Source organism: Lissotriton vulgaris, chromosome 5, assembly GCF_964263255.1.
Source record: "Lissotriton vulgaris chromosome 5, aLisVul1.2, whole genome shotgun sequence".
In the NCBI taxonomy this organism is placed as follows: domain Eukaryota; kingdom Metazoa; phylum Chordata; class Amphibia; order Caudata; family Salamandridae; genus Lissotriton; species Lissotriton vulgaris.
Genome location: NC_141693.1, coordinates 205298036 through 205320098, shown reverse-complemented (window position 1 = coordinate 205320098; position 22063 = coordinate 205298036). Strand labels below are relative to the sequence as shown.

The window sequence follows — 22063 nt, the reverse complement described above, 5'->3', positions numbered from 1 at the left end:
GCGTTTGCCATTGACCCTTTAAATGTATTCTGTTGCATATCTTGTCATAACGAACTGAACTGTTCCTTTACTACCCTTAACCTTATATCCAAGTGACGCCATCTCGGATTTTAGTTTCTTGTTTGCCTCACCAATTTCTCATGCGATAGAATGCACTTCCAAAGATATTTTGTTTTCGTTGTCGGCTAAGAAGAAGGAGATTTGGAGTTTTCGAAGACCAACAAGAACTGATCTCGCTCACATTCCTAGAGTGGTGTGCTAATTTTTGTACCTACCTCATGCACATTATGGGAGTCCCTAATGGTCGGTCAGTATGCCAGCAGTCATGGTTCCACATGTATTTTTCATAACAGCAGTGTATGGAGCTGTCGTCCTGGCATGGAGGAAGAAAGGCTGTTTTTTAACCACTATGTTGCTTGGCACCTTGCTCACGGAATAATTAGTGGAATCCAAAAGCAATGATCCTCCCTAGCTTAGCAATTCAGGCACCTCCAGCATGAGATCTACAAAGGGCAATCCAAGTGCCACTGGGTCAGAAATATGAATCTGGCTCAGTGCTTGTGTTGGGACAGATGTCATCAAAGGGGATCAGTTTTTATGTAGAGATGAGAGCACCAGGGGATTTCTGTTTAGTGTCCTCCTCAAAGTCTTGCTCTCTGAGCGTGAAGCATGAAACTCTACATTTCCCCAACCTTCATAGCGGAAACACCAGGCCTCATGTTTACTCTCAGGGGCAACATGAAGCAGCTCTGCACCAAGAAATTGTATGCCAAGAGGCTCTGTGCCCCAGATGTGGTGGAACATTCATCACAGTATCAGCGAGGCAGCTGGAACCATCTTGGTGTTGGGCGCAGGCCTTTGTTGTGAGCTGACATCTAACCGAATGAGACCGATCAGAACCTCAAGGGAGAACAGAAGGATCTCACCTCACTGGTTCAGCAGCCTTCATCAAGATGTATTCTGAGGCACAGATCCACGCAGTGTGGCTATATGATGTTACATTGCATTCTGTTGTAACGCATGCCTTTACCACGCATGCTTTACAACGTGAATGCCATTACAACGCAAACCTTTACCACACATATTTTCTCAATGAATTTGTCTTTACCACATATGCCTTTACAACGAAATTCGTTATGAAGGCATGCGTGGTAAAAGCATATACGTAGTAAAAGAAATGTGTAGTTAAGTCTACGCATTGTAACAACGCATGCGTTGTAGTGCTTGCATTGTAATGGCATGGGTGGAAACAGCTGCATTGTAATAGCTCCTTCCCACCTAGTGTGGGTTGGTGGATGCATGCCAAGTCAGGGCCCAATGGCGTAGTGGCCAAGGGGGTGAGGTGATTGACCCAGGGTGTGCTGCAGGCAAAAATCATGTCCCCCAGCTGCCCCAGATGACACCCATCAACAAAATCTTTGTAATTCTACTACCCGTTATAGCCTTTAGCCTTATGACGCTTGTGCTCAAGAACTTGTCTCCATCGTGGTGGAGGCTCACCAGAGGTCCTACAGGTTTTGGATTTGTACCAGAATCTATGGTGATGACAATCTTTGAGAACACAAAGATGGGACTTAGAAAAGGTCCAAGGCATAAACCTCTTTGATGACATGGAGTAGCCATTGGTCGTGAGTTATACATGTCTATTGATGAAGAAAGCACAAAGCCATCATCTTACTAGGAATGTATGCTCAAATGTATTTAAAGGAGCCTTTTACTCTTTCCACAAGAGTGCAGCCTAACTTCTTTAAGAATTCCTGGTTTGTGGCAGCTGAAAAAGCAACTCCTATTTCTGGATCAAAATCTATGCTTCTTATTTTATCACTGATTAACTTTAGATTGCTGCTTGGATTCGGATGTGAAGCCCCCAGCAGAGGAGTGGAATCGTGAGAAAACACAATATACTTGAGTATACAATAATGGAGGCTTTATGAACACAGTAATCTCAAGTAGTATTTGAATGATACCATGCTCCACATGGTTAGCCATTGAGAAATGCAGACAGTATCAGGAGACCCTTTCCAGGTTCAGGAGCACTAGAGGCAAAACCGGCAGGAGCGGAGTGATGCATTGGTTCCACCTCCTGTGGTGAAGCAGCATAAGCGGCCGCTCTCTTAAAATGTACTATAACAATATTCTGAAACCACTCTAGGTTGATTTTTCTGGAGTACAGCATTAGGAAAATTTGGTTGGATGCATGATCTACTACATCCTTTAAACATGGTATTACTGTATCCTGCATATTTAGATTAGTAGAGAACAACATAACTTGGTCCTGTAGGGCAATGTCCATCTGTCCTGTTGTGCCTCCTATGCCTGATGCAGGTACTATTAACTGCAAATATCTCTGTCCTTTGGCCAATTGTTTAATCATTTTATCCATGGTTATTGGTTGAGTCTTCATAACATGGGACTGTATCCCACATCTGATACCACTGTAACAGGATAGTAACTACAGATGGAAATGTATGAGGTTAAACCCAATTAATTTCAGTATATACCTCCAACTATGATTGTCTTTTTCCTGGGTTTAGAGCTGCACAGTCTAGGTCCTAGCATTTCCTTTGTTCTGGTTTTCTCCGTTTTCTAGTTTCATTTGGGATTGCTGTTGGCTGGCCTGGCCCCGCAGGAGAATTTGCTGTTGTCCCCTCAAAATAAACAAACAGGACAGGTTGTTTCTCTTGAACACATTCCCACGTTCCCTTGACTTCTTCCCTAGGACTGAGTGGGGGGTCTCACTGTTTCTCAGCTCCTCCTATGTTCCTGTATAGTGTGGAATGGTACCCTTATGCTCAAGAACACCAGAATTCCAATAGTGTTATTGTTTCCCCACCAGTGACTTGTGTGTACAACAACGTTTTGAAAAGGTTGGCCGAAGTCACTTCCCGCCTGTTGGACCATGGCCTCAGGGAATTCAGCACCACCTCCTGTGAGTTTCTGGATTCCGTGTCCCCCGCTGTGCCAATAGGGCCTGAAGAACCCTAGCCTCCTGGTTGATAGTCTGGTCTCTGCATTTTCTCTGCCCTTTTCCTCACGCTTAACTCCCTTATCTGGTCATGATTTTCTTGTTTCAGTTTCCCATATTCACCAACAGGCGCTTACTCAAATTCCTGTAACTTTTACTCATCACAGCCTCTTTGCCTTCTGGCAGCAAAAAGAGCGAACCCTTTCCATATCTTCAATAAGAAACTGTGCAAATATGTTCTGAAGGTGTCCTACATTGTAAACAGCCATAACACAAATTCCATTTGTTGTTAAAGCAAAGGTAAGATGAAGTAGTTAGATAATTCCATGCATTCACCTATTTGCCAAAACAGATTGCGGCAGAGAACCCGGAACTTTTCCATTTCCTCATTCTGTAACCAATAGTACCAGTCAAGTTGGAAGGGTATCACTGACCACCAAAGATTCATTTTAGATTGTTTTTTATGTCCAAGGTATTTGGTATTAATGGCTGTGTATGTGGTCTAGCCCAGGTATAAGAAGCATTAATACTAAATAAATACTGCAGAGAATCAGCATCTGCGGCCAATCCAGGATTTTTTTTTTTAAAAGGCAGGCTTGGAAGAAGAAAGTGCCTTTAATGCTTCCAGTCTTAGAAAGCACAGTTTGAGCATGTCCAATAGGATACAAGCAGTTCAGTTCTTTATGCATACCAATAAAAACTGTGTTCATGTCCACCAAAGATGATCCTCTCACCATGAAATAGGATTACTAATAAAGAATCTGCTGTAGAAGGAACCAGAAAGGCTAACAGATCTGATTTTGAGAATTAGTATTTCTGTTTTAAATTGTGAGCATGATCGCTGAGAAACTGATCAAAACACTCCATGGCCATTTCTCTAATGTCCTTTGCAATATCAGGCAGATAGATTTTGCTTTACACTGCATGTTTGTCACAAACCCAGGTGTACTGTGACTGAATTTGGAAAGTATGAGAATGAGGGTCCAGAACAAGGGACATTTTCCCAGTTGTGGAACACCTTTACCATTGAGTGATAATTGTGATCACAGTGTTTCCCCTTTAAGTGCTGAACAGTAGATCCGCTAGAATTTGAAAATAGATTGTCTTCAGTGGATTTCTTTGTTGGTTCAGAAATAGAAAGTGTCATGAAACATGTACTTCAAGTCTAATAGTAGGAAAGGAACATTGATTCATTGGTATCAGTCTGACTTCTTTCCTCTCTTCTACATCTTATTCTTTGGACTGATATGGTATATACTATTATCTCAAGACTTGCCCAAAGCCTACTTTGTTGCCTAAAATGGTAAGGATATAGGAATAAGAGCTTGCTTTCCACACCTCTGAAATTTGCCATGTGGGACTCTAGGGTAGAATGGGGTATTGTTGCTTGCAAATGTAATAATACTGAAGCAGTCTTTTGATATACCACTGGTATTGTTGTATTGGTGCCAGGACCCTGGAGAAGATCAAGCTGAACCTATGAAATAATGAAGTTGATCAACAGGCTATCAGCCTTTTTGGGGGTTGCGGCCCTAGGAGCCTGGTATGATACACGCTACTCTGGGTCTATTCATTGGAGTTCATTTGAACTAGATATGACTTGGAAAAGCTGCCTGGTACCAAAGCCCCCCTAAGGTTCTGGAGATTTCCTCTCCTGAACAGGTGGTTGAGGGCCTGATTGGAAAGGACACATTCAGATCGGTACAGATAGGTGTTGCCAAACTGGTCACCGCTCCCAGTACAAAATCTCTCTTACACAGATGAAAGAGCTTCTATGCTGCTACATAGTCCAGGGTCTCAGACCATTCTAAGACATTAACAAAAGACAATTTCTTAGGAACCTCAAATAAATTCCAGTGCTAAAAACACAAGTTTAGCAGCTGTCATTTATCCAGATACTACACAAATGCTTTGTAAGTATCAGCTGTTGAGACTGTTTCCCGCTCTAAAGCACTGCTTGAATCCCACTATTCATAGCATTTGCTGCAGAGATATGAGACGCCAATAACTGTATATTGCTTTTTTCATATATATCAATAGATAGATGTTCTTGCTGTCTGTAAGAAAAGGAACTCTTTGAAGATGGTTGCTGAATTCACATTAATAGAGAATCCAGACACAGGGTGGAAATGTCAATTATCATACTTGGACAGATGAGGGAAGTTGTCAAGAGAACAGTATGTGAATCAGAGAACTCTGGCTGAAAAAAGTGTTCTGGTGCATTGAGGGGCCCAATGAGAACAACTGATTGGTTGCTGTTTGTATGAAAGTGCTTTCTTCTGACCCAGTGGATAAGTTGGAAACCTGAGACACCACAGCAGTTGTGGGGCCCAGACCGTGTTAGGAGCCTTCTGAGTAAAGGACAGCTAGAAGCTTGCATGGAGCTGTAAAGGCCACGTAGACAAATGGGGTGCAGTGATTGGAAGCTGAAAGATGGGTAGCATAGTGATTTGTCTGCTATTCTCCTCAAGTTTAGAAGGGTGACAGGGATTTTGGTGTAAAGAGTTTCTTTGAAACCGATGGTTAAAAATGAAGATTGAGGAAAGACTGGGAATGAACAAAAAAGGGCACTGAGGGCGATCCCTGTTATGTATGAAATGACAAGATAGGAAGACTATGCAACGCCTAACGAAATGTCACACAAGGACAAGGATGAAACAGACTTATTTGCCCTAAGAAGGCAACTGGTTAATACAGACATAAGGAGGACGCACAGTCACAAACTTTCACTGAGGAATACCCCTAATAGACCTATTGACTATAATCTACCTGTAATTAGGATGATGGGATATCCACCACGTTTGTGTTGGAGTACCCCCATCTCATCCAAACTCTAAGATAGGCCCTTAGTCAAGCAGGTAATGCTCCATCTTATTAACAATTTTCTTCCTCCCTTGGGGAACCTCCAATAGGGAAACAGCCTTTACTACACAGCCAGAACTATGCAGTTCCATTACAACCTGGGCAATACAATGAACGTGCTTTTACCATGCGTTCCATTACCACGCAGGTTGTTACAGCGACTTGCATTAGGGAACTTTCCCTACAGTTGCACAGACTGGAGTTGAAATAGTAATATATACTATTCCAAAGTCCAGTGCTTCCCTAAGGCAAGTTGTTGTAACGACTTGCGTGGTAATGGAACGAGTGGTAACAATGCGTTTGTTGTATTGCCCGCATTGTAAAAGCATGCATGATTGTGTAATACATCCCCACCAACGTTACACTGGCTTGCGCTCCATCTTTGAGATATACCCATTTGCCCATTTGGTTTAAAGGTGTCCAAGTGACTAAGGGGGTCATTAGGATGACGGGCGGACTTAGTCCGCCCACCATCCTATCGGAAATAGGGACCACCCGCCATTAGGGCGGGGGTCCCGTGGGGGGTATTAGGATGCGCCCGCCACAGTGGCGGGCACATCCTGCATTTTTATCATTGTGGCGGGCGGTGCTCTCAGCACCGCCCACCACAATGATAAAAATGCACATTTGCATTTACATTAACAAAGTGGCAGGCACAGCGCGGTGCCTGCCGCTTTGTTAATGTAAATGCAGGCGGGTACCACAGGTACTCCCCGTGTGCACCCCCCACCTGTTCTTCACTCCGGGGGCCCGCAAGGGGCCTTCGAAGTGAAGACCGCATCTGTTCTGATAGATACATCTGCCAGTGGATTCCTCACCTTGTGAATATCCCCTTGCATCAGCAACATTCGGAAATTCTTTTTTGTAGCTTCGCGCCGAGGTGGACGACGTCACCGACACCATAATAGGCCCATGCCGGCGTGATGACATCAGTTCCCTTTTTTCCGCGTCGCCGACGTTAACAGTTTTCAAGGGATCGTCTGTAGCTGTACAGTAACTTTGTGGTTTTCTTTGTGTTTCATTGCCTTCTGTCGAGATGTTGTTGAAGAAGACAGGATTTAAAGCTTGCGGGGAATGTGGCAAGACAATGTCAATCACTGACCCGCATGAGTGCTGCGTCTGGTGTCTGAGCTCCGACGATGACGTTGAGGATTGCCTGTCAGGCAAGAAGATGACTCCGAAGGCCCTTCGCGAGATGGAGACGAAGCTCCTCGTTGCTAAATTGAAAAGTAAGAAAGAAAAGAAGTCTTCGAAGTCGCGAACTCGGCGGTCGAGGTCAAGGTCTCGTTCGAGGTCTCGTTCGAGGTCGCGCTCGGAGTCGTCTTCTGCTCATGCTTCGAGGTCTTCGAAGAAGAAGCACAACAAGAGGAGCCATGAGTCCAGACATCATTCAGAGAAAGACTCGAGTTCGAGACCGAAGTTGCAGGTTAAGCTGCTTCAGAAGGAGGTGGTGTCTTCGGCTTTGGAAGCACAGGACTCCGAGGGTGAGGCTTCGCGTGCCGATTCGCCTGGGTCACCGAAGCAGATAGTGAATCCATCTCCGGTTCCGTCCAATCCTTCTGGTCAGGAGGATGAAGGTGAGGTGGAGGAAGTTGGTGAAGGCGAAGCTCCGTTGCCTGCGGGTCCGTCGACCCCGGTGCACCAGCCTGAAGAGGAGGTCGATGTTGTGACGACTCCGCTCCCTCGAGAGCATCCCGGGGGCTCGTATCCAGCCTTTCCGGCTCCAGGTCAGGATCCAACGCAGTTCCTGAATGCCATGTTTGGAGTTTACTCCAGGGCAATGTACCCCTCTGGTACACCCGTTGGTCTCACGGGTCCTTTGGAATTTAATCTGGGTGTCCCCCAGGCTTATGCTCCGGCTCCCTTTATGCCATTCATGCCGGCTCCAGCACTGCATTGGCATTTTCCGGCGCCGACGAAGCCGTCGACGCCGATACCCTCGACTCCGATGCCGAATCCGGTTCGACCTCGAGTTAAGCTGCCTCGTCCGATGTCGACTTCGACGCCGGCACCGACTCCGGCGGAGTCGGTTATGGATTCGTCGGCTTCATTTATGAAGGAGAGGTCGAGGCGTGAGGCCCAGAGGCTTATGGAGGAGGAGAGGTAGCAGGATGAAGGCATGGAGGAAGGTGAGCTACAGGATTCAGAGGATCCTTTTGATGACCTGAGGGAGGCTAGTGGCCTGGAACTGTCTCCTGAGTGGGATTTGGCCTCGGTATCTGATGTACCCTCTAGGGATGTGACGCCTTACCACGTCGTTATAAAAAAGGCAGCAGACTTGCTAAATATTAATCTGAAACTACCAGTCCACGTTGAGAAAGCTGCTGCTCGATTAGAAATCTACTCGAGCTGCAGAAAACGATTGCTTGCACTGTGCAAGATGCAGTTTGCACTGATTGTACAGTGCGGCCAAGCATCCGGCACTGTGCAATCAGTGCGAACAGCATTTTGCACAGTGCACTATGCAGTTCGTGTAGCTCGTGTAGTGCAAAGTGCACTTCGCGTAGCTACGCGTAGCACTACTTTGCGAACTACGCCCGGGGTTAGTCGATATTTTTGTTATCAATATTTTTACCTCAATATTTTTTTCATCGATATTTGTTACATCGATATTTAAACATGGAACCAAGGGGGCCACACTCTTAATTAGACCAGGAAGACGGTCACCCAGGCCCTCGTCACAGCCGTCTGGATTACAGCAACTCCCTCTACACCGGAACCACCGCCAAACTCCAGAAGAGACTCCAGCGGATCCAGAACGCCTCAGCACGACTCATCCTGGACATCCCCCGTCGCAGCCACATCTCCGGACACCTGAGAGATCTGCACTGGCTCCCGGTCAACAAGAGAATCACCTTCCGTCTCCTCACCCACGCACACAAAGCCCTACACAACCAAGGCCCAGGATACCTCAACAGCCGCCTCAACTTCTACGCCCCCACACGCCAGCTTCGATCGACCGGCCACGCCCTCGCCGCCGTCCCCCGCATCCGAAGAACCACCACAGGAGGAAGGCCCTTCTCCTACCTGGCCGCCAAGACTTGGAACTCCCTCCCGACCCACCTCCGCCTGACCCAGGACCACCTTGCCTTCAGGAAGCAGCTCAAGACTTGGCTCTCAGCACCGCCCACCACAATGATAAAAATGCACATTTGCATTTACATTAACAAAGTGGCAGGCACAGCGCGGTGCCTGCCGCTTTGTTAATGTAAATGCAGGCGGGTACCACAGGTACTCCCCGTGTGCACCCCCCACCTGTTCTTCACTCCGGGGGCCCGCAAGGGGCCTTCGAAGTGAAGACCGCATCTGTTCTGATAGATACATCTGCCAGTGGATTCCTCACCTTGTGAATATCCCCTTGCATCAGCAACATTCGGAAATTCTTTTTTGTAGCTTCGCGCCGAGGTGGATGACGTCACCGACACCATAATAGGCCCATGCCGGCGTGATGACATCAGTTCCCTTTTTTCCGCGTCGCCGACGTTAACAGTTTTCAAGGGATCGTCTGTAGCTGTACAGTAACTTTGTGGTTTTCTTTGTGTTTCATTGCCTTCTGTCGAGATGTTGTTGAAGAAGACAGGATTTAAAGCTTGCGGGGAATGTGGCAAGACAATGTCAATCACTGACCCGCATGAGTGCTGCGTCTGGTGTCTGAGCTCCGACGATGACGTCGAGGATTGCCTGTCAGGCAAGAAGATGACTCCGAAGGCCCTTCGCGAGATGGAGACGAAGCTCCTCGTTGCTAAATTGAAAAGTAAGAAAGAAAAGAAGTCTTTGAAGTCGCGAACTCGGCGGTCGAGGTCGAGGTCTCGTTCGAGGTCTCGTTCGAGGTCGCGCTCGGAGTCGTCTTCTGCTCATGCTTCAAGGTCTTCGAAGAAGAAGCACAAGAAGAGGAGCCATGAGTCCAGACATCATTCAGAGAAAGACTCGAGTTTGAGACCGAAGTTGCAGGTTAAGCTGCTTCAGAAGGAGGTGGTGTCTTCGGCTTTGGAAGCACAGGACTCCGAGGGTGAGGCTTCGCGTGCCGATTCGCCTGGGTCACCGAAGCAGATAGTGAATCCATCTCCGGTTCCGTCCAATCCTTCTGGTCAGGAGGATGAAGGTGAGGTGGAGGAAGTTGGTGAAGGCGAAGCTCCGTTGCCTGCGGGTCCGTCGACCCCGGTGCACCAGCCTGAAGAGGAGGTCGATGTTGTGACGACTCCGCTCCCTCGAGAGCATCCCGGGGGCTCGTATCCAGCCTTTCCGGCTCCAGGTCAGGATCCAACGCAGTTCCTGAATGCCATGTTTGGAGTTTACTCCAGGGCAATGTACCCCTCTGGTACACCCGTTGGTCTCACGGGTCCTTTGGAATTTAATCTGGGTGTCCCCCAGGCTTATGCTCCGGCTCCCTTTATGCCATTCATGCCGGCTCCAGCACTGTATTGGCATTTTCCGGCGCCGACGAAGCCGTCGACGCCGATACCCTCGACTCCGATGCCGAATCCGGTTCGACCTCGAGTTAAGCTGCCTCGTCCGATGTCGACTTCGACGCCGGCACCGACTCCGGCGGAGTCGGTTATGGATTTGTCGGCTTCATTTATGAAGGAGAGGTCGAGGCGTGAGGCCCAGAGGCTTATGGAGGAGGAGAGGTAGCAGGATGAAGGCATGGAGGAAGGTGAGCTACAGGATTCAGAGGATCCTTTTGATGACCTGAGGGAGGCTAGTGGCCTGGAACTGTCTCCTGAGTGGGATTTGGCCTCGGTATCTGATGTACCCTCTAGGGATGTGACGCCTTACCACGTCGTTATAAAAAAGGCAGCAGACTTGCTAAATATTAATCTGAAACTACCAGTCCACGTTGAGAAAGCTGCTGCTCGATTAGAAATCTACTCGAGCTGCAGAAAACGATTGCTTGCACTGTGCAAGATGCAGTTTGCACTGATTGTACAGTGCGGCCAAGCATCCGGCACTGTGCAATCAGTGCGAACAGCATTTTGCACAGTGCACTATGCAGTTCGTGTAGCTCGTGTAGTGCAAAGTGCACTTCGCGTAGCTACGCGTAGCACTACTTTGCGAACTACGCCCGGGGTTAGTCGATATTTTTGTTATCAATATTTTTACCTCAATATTTTTTTCATCGATATTTGTTACATCGATATTTAAACATGGAACCAAGGGGGCCACACTCTTAATTAGACCAGGAAGACGGTCACCCAGGCCCTCGTCACAGCCGTCTGGATTACAGCAACTCCCTCTACACCGGAACCACCGCCAAACTCCAGAAGAGACTCCAGCGGATCCAGAACGCCTCAGCACGACTCATCCTGGACATCCCCCGTCGCAGCCACATCTCCGGACACCTGAGAGATCTGCACTGGCTCCCGGTCAACAAGAGAATCACCTTCCGTCTCCTCACCCACGCACACAAAGCCCTACACAACCAAGGCCCAGGATACCTCAACAGCCGCCTCAACTTCTACGCCCCCACACGCCAGCTTCGATCGACCGGCCACGCCCTCGCCGCCGTCCCCCGCATCCGAAGAACCACCACAGGAGGAAGGCCCTTCTCCTACCTGGCCGCCAAGACTTGGAACTCCCTCCCGACCCACCTCCGCCTGACCCAGGACCACCTTGCCTTCAGGAAGCAGCTCAAGACTTGGCTGTTCGAGCAGTAGCGGACCCCCCCCTCCCCTAGCGCCTTGAGACCCTCCGGGTGAGTAGTGCGCTATATAAATGCTTTGATTGATTGATTGATTGAATTAACCCCTGATCACCCCCTTGGTAGCTTGGCACGACCAGGCAGGCTTATCTCAGAGGCAGTGTGCAAAGCATTTGTGAACACATACATTAATACAGTGAAAACACTACAAATGGACACCACACCAGTTTAGGAAAGTAAGTAATCTTTACTAGACTTAACACAAGACCAAACAACAAAAATCCACAATACTGTAATCAAAAATAGACTTTAAAATGGTAGAAAATAGCTTAGTTCAATGTAGATGGTAAATGCAACACTTAACTCTCAAAGTACCTTAGATGCATCACACAAACAAACAAAAGCGCCGTTCCTTACACTCAGGGGAGTGGATGCGTCGGTTCCTTACTGCTGCACAGGGGAGTTGAGGCTCACTTCCTTACTGTGTGGGGAGTTGATGCATCGTTTCTTACTACGGCCCGGTGACGGTTGTATGTTCTTACAAAGCATTCCGTTGCAACGCATGCCTTTACCACGCATGCGTTACAACAAAATGGTTTTTCTACGCATAACCTTTTCCTTGATTTCTTCGGTGGTGACGTCGGACGTCGTTAAGAGGAAGCAGAAGTTTCTTTCCGTTTCCTCTTAAATGACGTTGTTTTCCTGCACATCTCGACGTTTCTTCTGGTGAGTTTTTTTTTGGGGGGGAGACCCCCCAAGCCCCCCCTTTTTTTTTACCCTTTACCACACATGCCTTTACTACGTACCTCGTAGTAAAGGTATGCGTGGTAAAGGCTTTCGTGGTAACCACACATGAATTGTAATGCATGCGTGGTTAAGGTATTCGTGGAAACGGCCGCGTTGTAGTGGCCGTTTCCCGTATCGCGACAAGATGGCGCCTCGATGCAATGCGACGATCCGTCAATGCGACAAAATGGCGTGGGATGCGACAAAATGGCTTCTTTGATGCGATATGTGACAATGTGGATGCGATGCATGCAAGCCCGCCGGTCATGTGGCGAACTCGGTAACTTCTGAGCTGCAGCAGGCCCTGCAACATGCTTCTCCGGTGATGCGGCGGTGAACTCTGCGGCGGCAACACACTTCTTCGGCGATGCGACAGCAACTGCTATGCCGGCGACATGCTTCTCCCCGTTGGATCGCGCTTCCAGCTCCCAGTGACATGCAGTCTTCTCAGAGGGTTCAAACAACAGTAGCCACCTCTCTACAGGTAGAATTCCCAGCAAGGGAATTGAGGGGAGCTGGTGGTGAGGTCTTGTATCCCTGAGACTTCAGGCAGGAGGCAAGCACACTTCAAGCTCTTGGAGATTCTCCTTCAAGATGATGAAAAGTTCACAAAAGTTCTCTTCCCCTTTCCTTGGCAAATAAAGTAACCACTGCAGGCCAACACCAGAAATAGCCAACCAGCCCAGGGGCAGTCTCCTCCTTCAGCTTTCTTGGTTCTTCTCCTTGGCAAATGTTTGTCTTGATTCCCAGAAGTGATATAAAGTCCTGGGGTCTGGGTCCCCATTTTTATACACACAAATCATTGGTCTCTGAGGGCAGAGAGTGTCTGTACCTAGTCCAAACCAGTTCTGGGTGCACTCTTCCAGTGCACAACTTCTTCCTTTGTCAGTGTGGGCCAGGGTCATCAGATGCACCAAAGGAGGTGGAGTTAGCATTGTGGAAGGCAGGCACAGTCCTATTTAGGCCCAGGTGCTACTCCTCTCACCACTCCCAATGCAGATAGGTCTATTCAGCCTAGTGCGGACTCACCCTGACACCTGGAGCCACCCCATCCCCTGTCACTCACAAACCGGACATGGAATACACAAACCTAGCAGAGGCAGGCTGGATGGTTAGGCAAGAAAACACCTACTTTCTAAAAGTGGTATTTTCAAACACAGAATGTGAAAACCATCTTCACTAAAAGATGTATTTTAACATTCTGAGTTCAGGCATACTAAACTCGAATTTCTACCTAGTTCCCTGAGTTAGTTAGGATTATAAGATGTTGTAATCAAACTGCCCATTCTGGCCGATAGGAACAGGTAGCCTTGAAATAGTGAACAACAAAATTGGCTGTAATTCACTATCAGGACATTCCGCACACATCAGGGCATGTCCTACCTTTTACATACAATGCACCCTGCCCACAGGGGTACCTTGGGCCTACCTTAGGGGTGACTAACATGTAGAAAAGGAAAGGTTTAGGGACTGGCAAGTGGGTGCAGTTGCCAAGTCGATATGGCAGTCCCAGACTGCACACTGGCTCTGCAATGGCAGATCTGAGCCACACTGTACAAGCTGCTTCTGTGGGTGGCACAACCACTGCTGCAAGCCCACCAACATCATTTGATTTACAGGCCCTGGGCACACAGGGTGCACTGTACCAGGGTATGACAAGTAAATCAAATAAGCCAATCATGGAGTCACTAATCGATTACAACAATTTCCAATAGGAAGCACTTGCACTTTGGCACTGAATCGCAGTGGCAAAGTGCCCAAAGCATCTAGACCAGCAAAATCACAGGAGGCAACAGCAAAAAATGGAAGGGAGACCCACGCCAATGGTGCCGGGTCTAACAGTTTGCAAATGTAAAATGCTTGCGTACATCTGGCCCTTTGTTTTAGAGAGGCACACACTATTCTACCAGTGCTCAATTTTCACTACTGGGTGTCTGCAATGGAGCAATGCATCCCAATTCAGGTTTCTGTCAGAATACTTTTTACTTGGAGAACAACCTGTCTTCACGCTTTATGAAAGCAGAGCATTTTTTTGCTGTGGAGTTAGTGTCTGTGTTGCACAGATCCACTTCTCGGGATTATAAATGCATGCCCATACCACCAAGCAGTGTATCTGATAGAGACATCTAGCTGCACATTCCTTAACATTTGAATTTTCCCCAGGCAACAGACTGGATTTGGAAATGTTCAACAGTGCCTCTGCGCGCTGGGGGACGACCTTGTACGACTCCGTGATGATGTCTACTCCGGTTGTGACATCAGTGGAGTCATATAAGTTTAATCAGGCGCAATCTAGAAGTACATTATAGGCACTTCTCTCACTGTCACAGAGCACTTTCTGCACCAATCAAAGCCAGGTGACGAAGAACAGATATTTAAAGGATCATTTTAGAGTTTGGTTGACAGGCTGCCAAATCACCAGTGTAGAGAATGCACTCTTCCCCACACTGGGGCAGCCGGTATTTTAAATCCAGAGTACCAGGCTGGTGCAAAAAGGCTCCCCCCTTCACCAGCTGGCTACTGCTGGATTTGACGGCTCCTTGTTGAGTGATAATACTCAAGAGCAGCTTCCGCCTCACCTGGGCACCCCATAGTTGCATCCCCATGTACCTTACACAGCTGACACTCCTCCCTGGTGCCACCTCTTCCATTCAGGCCTTACCTGACTCCACCCCACTCCCACTTCCACCCACTTCCTTCCACTTCCACTCTTGATGTGGGTCTTGGAAATGTACCCCAAAATTGGCAGCACATTTCCAGCACACACATTCAAAATGTTTCTAATGCAATGGCAGTTTTCTCCAATTACACCAGGGATATTTGCTTTGATTTCTGTGCAGAACTGCAATGATTCTCATGGCTGCCTTGCACAGAAGACACACTGGTGGAAATAATGTTGAACGAATAGGGCATCCCATTTCCTGTTTCAGATAGTGGCACTTCTGTCAGTAGCTTGCCATTGACACGCTGCCCTTAGAGGAGGTGGCATAGCTCAGATAGGCAGCAGGACAGCCACCTTTTTTTCTACATGTTCCAGTACCATTTTCCTCTAAAGGAAGCCCTATCTCCATTGACCGTACGGGAAGTTGTCTAGAAGTATGTACTATGGGCCTTATTTAGAGTTTTAGCTAAGCTGGACATCTGCCAGAAAGTGACAGCTCTCCTGTCCGCCATATTTGGAGCACTCTTGACATTAATACGATAGACAGGGCATCTGACGCTTTTTATTGAATGTCCTTCAACTCTAAATAAGGTCCTAAATAATTACCAAGTCAAGCGATGTTTGCAACAGTCATTCTTACTGGAATGGAAAAACATATACAGACCTTCCTCACTTCAGTTGTCCTAGGTTCCTCCAATACTCTACTTACTGTGGCTTCCAGACTGCTTCCTTCCCTTTAACCAACTGTTTTCTCTCATAGCCCTTTCTGCAAGTCCGAGATCTGCTGGAGACATCCACCACACATGAGACCAACAACCAGAGGATAAAGATTGAATATGCACAAGATTCAGCTGAAGGTATGACAACATTTTGGGCAGGGAGGTGAGGGATTACTGAAGGAACAAACTGAAAGGTGTGTAGGGTGGGAAAAGTTCTAGAAATATTGACAGTAAAGATTGTTATGTATGTTACCTGACAAGGCAAAGGAAGAAATATACCTTTGAAAGGGAGCACAGCAGTGTTGTCCGCAGTGGCCACCTTTCAGATCGCTTTGGGACTTTTGTGTGTTACAAACTAGTGGGAACAGCTACAATGCAGTTCAATTAAGTGGAAGGGGAATTGTTACACAAATAATGAATTACAGATAGTCAGCTAGTTAAGGAGAATGAATACTATGCTAAACATATTAACCAGAACTGACGGCCATGCCCCGAAGGCGTTTTGATCCGTCTTTAGCCTCAGTCTTATTCTAATTTTGTTCTACAAAGTCGGGGCATGCACTGAAAAGCAATACCCTCCTATAATATATTCCATCTTTCCTCAGTTTCAATTATTATTGCCTTTTTCAGATTCCAATTCAAAATAGCTTTTATTTCGGGGTAAAAAACATTAAAAGCATCCATACAGCTTATTCGTCATGCAGTGCAAATTCAGAATTATTAATAAATTGCGTACGCAGAACAATCTTTCTACATTTATATGTAACGCAATCTGTTAAAAAGAAAAAAACACTAGTAAACGGATAAAACCACGACTAATTAAAATCTAATTTCCCTCTTTTTCCATTCAGATTCTACTCCTAATAGATAGCTGCCTAAACTAAAAACTTTGATGTTTCCTGAACCACATGTTGCTGCAAATTGGAGGAATCCATTTCCTTCTAGAATTGGCATATACCGGACAGAACAAGAAAATCGGTGCAAGATTTTCTGTAGCATCCAAAGTACATAAAGAGCAGTTAGAGTCTTCATTAGCATTATTGGCCGGTTTCCACCTTGCTGTAAAAGTTTTGATTTGGAGAATATCAAAATAAAATGTCATGTACAGCGTTTAGTTAAATGAGGTTGGATAATGTCCAGATATGCTTCGAAATAGCAGGAAATTGTGAAGTCAACCTTCCTTGGTGAAGAGTGTTCAGAACGTACTCTCAATAGATCTGCTTCAGGCGCTTTTTTGAGTGTATCATTTAGCCCCTTACAAGTCACCAGGTACATGTTTGAGCCTCTTGGTTTTCTTGCTCCATTTTGACCACGTAGAAAATGTATCTTTCCGCGCTTGGTCCACAAGATTAGTGCCTCTCAAACTCAGCCTTGTCAGCCCACAGTTAATTTGAGCCATCTGGCATTTAGTCTGGATGGTGGAGTAGCCAATGTTCAATTCCAATACTGTTGCGGGGAAGCTTGCTACCATTTTTAGTAGTGATTTCGAGAATCTCCTCTTGCAGCATCCTACACACTATTTTGTCAAACCCCCACAACTCTGCTCCATGTGGGGTTTGACTTTCAACTTTTGCTGGGAAAACTTTGTTGATGAAACTGTAATCTTGTAAAAGGGCATGTGCACCATCCTCAGGATTGCAGTCGCTACAACTTCTGATTTGCCTATGGAGGTTTGTATGTGGGTTTTCCATTTTTATGTTTTATCAATTGTTACCTTTAAGTATTTGAAGGATGCCAATTCCTCCAATTTCTCATGATTTATAAAGAAAAAATATATATTTTCACTCATACTCCTGAAGATCATTACCCTGGATTTGCTGGTATTAATTAACAGTTTTTATTTACTGTACAATATGTTTCCGTAAATGAAAGCTGGGATTGCAGGCCTCTGAGGGTTTTCGCTCTTAGAACTGAATTATCGTCGTAAAGAAGGGCTGAGATCGTGAAACCATTGATTGACGGAACATCGCTTTCCTCACTTCTTGCTACAAGTCGTTTATGTAGAGGGAAAACAAAAGTGACACCAAGAGCCAGCGCTGCCCGGCCCCGCTGTTTGTGTACAGTTTTTTTTTACTGATATGCCCTTTTCGGCTTAGTCTTACCTGGGAGGAGGTTACTTTGTACAGCATTTGAATTAGTGACAGACGCCGGCCCGGGCTCTATGCCCATCTTGCACAATTTCCCCATAGACGGTTTCTTGAAACCAGATCAAAAGTTAATGAGAATTCTAAGAATGTCGCATGTAGGGGCATTTTTGTTGCCCTGCTGGACTTATGGATTTAGTGTAAGCAGGTGAAGATCTGACCTATCATGGCCAGTCCTTCTTTGAATCCTCCTTGTATTGGTGAAAGGATGTTTTCATTCGTGATTCACGTATCCAGGGCCGTCAATATCAGTTTTGGAAAGATTTTACAGTCCATATCAAAGTAGGCCTATCGGTCTGTAGGACTTTGGATCATCTTTGAGTCCCTTCTTTTAGAACGGTAAAATAATGCTGTTTAAACAGGAATCAGGACAGCTGTGAGTCGCTGCTATTGCCTTGATAACTTCTGCAATTGTTTCATGCCATCACTCTACATCAGCGAGAAAAACCTCTGATGGGACCCCTTTCCCTTATGGAGGCCCATTATGGCTCCTTTTTCATATTGTTCGTATATATTTCTAACAGGTTGCCAATTGGTGCATAGCTGATGGCTCCAGCATCAATGATAGGGGACAGAGGGTGTCTCGAGTATCTTTTTCAGCTGCAGCTTTCTCCACTTCAGCCATTTTCCATTTGCAAAGTCTGCTTTCTTCTTCCTAATTAGCAGTTTATAGCTCAGTCTAACTGCCCGTATTTCTTGCCTGGAGGATTCACTTCGAAGTATAGTTTGTCATTTTAAATTCGTCAAAACACCCCTCTTTTCCAAAATGTTTTTGGCATGAGGTTTTTTAAACTTGCAGGTTCTTGAGACAATTTTCGTAAAGGTTGTAAAGAGATCATTTGGCCACCTCGCCTAAACCATTCACTATCTGTTCCTGTAGATCCGCTGTTGATTGATTTTGTTTCCAATCTTCAATCTCTGATTCAAGGCTCGTGCTCCACCTTATTCTAACTTACCCCCCCAAATCCCAAGTGTTTTTTACATTCTGTATTTCTCGAGGTACGAAGCAGATGTTATTTTTTACCTCTAATAGCAGAACATTATGGCTACTTTCCAGTTTCTATCGTACCTTCATGTTTCCTAACCTGTGTCAGTCTGTGATCTTGATCAAGATGTAGTCGATCACAGATTGTGCTCTACGGGCGTTGTTGGTGGGCACGCTGTAGTCATCATTTTCGTAGGCATTACGAGCTGAAATAAGGCCTTTGGCCAAACAAAACTATGCCTGGTGTTTCTCTTTGGTATATTTCTTTGGGAATGTTATGTTATGTTACTTTGATTTGTAACGCGCACGGATACTCACGAGTGCATGGCTAATTGATGGAATGCCACATGCTGTTTTCAGTTCTAATGTATCTACATCATCTTTTCCTCATCCTCCCATTTACAAACAAAGACAACTTTGAACTAGGAGGGGGGGTGTGTAATGCCTCTTTAATGCCCTTTAAAAGGGCGTTGAAACCTGGCATCTTCTTCCGTTGGGCAGAGAGATATATCATTCTCCAGAGGGAATTGTCTTAGAGTTGGATATCGACGACTTGTAAATCCCCATGGGAATCATCCCTGGCTTTGGAGGATATGCATGATACCCGCACACCACTGCTATTGTTTTCTCCAGCTCTTTTGCACACTTCACATGGATAATGTATCCGGGGATTTCCCATGGTGTAGTAGTCCAAGTTTCATGGATTAGAATTACTTCATAGGACAATAGATAGAGCACCAAGACCCAATTTCTGAGGGATTCCTGCAATCTTCCAGGAGATAATTATGCTGTTTGAATTTCAACTACGGTGGTCTGAGACTTGATTTACGTGAATTGAGATTAGTCAATCTGATTTTACACAGTTTGTTTTGCCAGTGGTGGGAGGAACCAATTACTCTACTCCTTCAGTGGTTGTGTGGCCACCGGAAGTAAACCTGCCAGTCACCATCTGGCTGCAAATATTTACAGGTGGATTTAGCCTCCTGTTACTCTCCTCATTCATAGATGGGTGTGCTTCTGAGCTGCTTGCTTGGGACAGACTGTTCTTCTTTGCATTTGGAATGTTTTCACCTTGGTTTGTGGCAATTGGTCTAATGAGTGTGTGTATACCCAGAAGTGCAGTAGTGGTTAGTTTATGCTGCGCTACCCCTGCTCCCAACCTGTCAGCATTAACATCCAAACAAGTGTTAAAATCCCCCCCCCCAGATAATCTCAGCAGCGGGAAAGCCAAGATGCGACACCACACATCCGCAAGAAATGGGTGATCATCCACATTTGAACCATATAGATTAGCTAAGAGCACACTCGTACATCTGAGCGTTCCATGCACAATGGCCAGCCGGCCTTGATCATCTGTCTCTGTGCAATTATTCTGAAATGGGACTCCCTTCTTGACAAGTATCATCACCCTCACCGGAAATACGAAGAGTAGGATGAGACAATCCGAACCCCCGCCCACCGAGTTCCCATATTCCGTTCAGACAGAATAGTAAGATGAGTCTCCTGTAGCATGGCTATGTGAAAATTCAGCCTGTCAAGGCACGCTATCACTGTTGGTATCTTTTTAGGTCTGTTAAGGCCCCGTACATTTCATGTTAGAAATCTAAAGTTACCACTGATAGGGCTCGGGAAACTCGTAAATACATACATATACTAAGCACAGTATTAGGAGCATTGCGTCAGGAGTCAACAGTATGTGTCTTCTTGAAACTGTTAAGGCCACATTCATTCCAAATATGGAATTTAAGAGCACTATTCATGAGTCTTGCAGGATCTGAGATGCATAGATATACAAAAACATTATTCCAAACCTTGTGCCAGAAGTCAGAAATAAGCCCATCTGATAATGCCAGCTGTACCCACCCAGCACCCACCACCCACCTCGGCCTCCCCAACATGGCAAAGCCATCCCATTGTTCATAAATTAAACCCCACCAAAAAGAAGTGTCCCAACTCAATCCCACCCTACCCAGCCAACAAAATAATACAACCAAGCACAGATGGGGTACTCCCATGAGGGGGGCATCAGAGGGCATCTAGCCTCCCATCTAGTAGGAGGTGGCTGAGCAGTCATGGTAGCTAAGCCCTTCACACAATAGTGCAGTGTCCCCCTCCCCCAGTCGGAGAGAAGCACATATCGGCATTAGATCCCAAATATAACCACTTGAGGAGAATAGGAATGGTTAGAGGCAAGAATGCTACATTATACTGAGACAATCAACCAAACCGCAGCACATATGATAGGCTTTCGGGCCTCTACTGTACCTCAGTGTCTGAAGGCACCTGAGACTCTCGCCTTGCCTGTTTCAAATGTTTAGGGTGTTCAAGGGAAGCCTTAGAGTTAGTGAAGATTTTGGAGTCCCCCTCAGGACCAATGCGCAGGCCAGCAGGGTATAACATAGCATAAGGGACCCCTTCAGAGTGTAGAAACTTTTTAACGGCACCAAACTCCCTCCTTGCAGCCTGCACAGCAATTGAGAAATCAGGAAAGAACGAGAGAGAATTGCCCTGGTGCAAAATGCTCCACTTGTCACAGTTTCAACGGAACAAGATGCCAATACTGCTATATAAATGAATATGTTTCAGCAATGCACCATGAATTAAACAAATGCCGCATACACACAACTCAAAATGTATCAGTATTAATCTTTTTATTTTTAGAAAAACATTTTTCACTTGTCACGGGCCATTCGTAAAATCACATCTCGATTCCTGTAATTTAACAGACATTCTATGATCGGGCGAGGTAGAGCGCCCAAAACAGACTGCGTCGCGAAGGATCTATGCGCCCATTCGACTATGAACATAGGGGACAGCTGTTTGGCACCGAAGATATCCTTTATCAAGGACTCGACGAACAGTTCCATCTTGCCTAAATTCGTGGATTCTGGTAGACCCGTTATGCGAATGTTATTACGTCGGGAACGGGCCTCTAAGTCCTCATTCTTAGCCTGAATTAAAGAGAGAACCTTCTCCATGTTCAAAGCCTTCCCGGTGACCTCACTTAGTCCGTCCACCGTCGCCGACACCCGCTGCTCCACTTCACCCATGCGAGCACTGTGTTTTTCTAGTTGTGCTGACATATGGTCCAAGCGATGATTCACTGCAGCCATCGTCCCCTCTATAGATTGTAAACTGCGCTGCATGGCCAGTACTGTGGTCTCGAGGGTGGGTGGTCCAGCTGCTGAGGCGTCAGCCTCAGAGTCCAAGGCCCCTCTCTCTCTCTGCGTGGTCTTAGAGGATTTGTGCCCCTCAAAGGTGAGACGAGGTTGCGTTTTGTCTGTTCGCCCCATAGCAAAATG

General features: G+C 46.3%; 1 protein-coding gene across 1 annotated transcript in view; it reads left to right on the top strand.

Annotated features, from left to right (window-relative positions):
• The window catches only part of CCDC183 (coiled-coil domain containing 183), a 319356-nt gene that overhangs the window by 252760 nt on the left and 44533 nt on the right, over window positions 1-22063 (top strand). The window contains exon 13 of the mRNA XM_086919361.1: window positions 15674-15770. Coding sequence (XP_086775487.1) covers window positions 15674-15770 — 97 coding nt within the window. The remainder of the gene's footprint in view (window positions 1-15673; window positions 15771-22063) is intronic.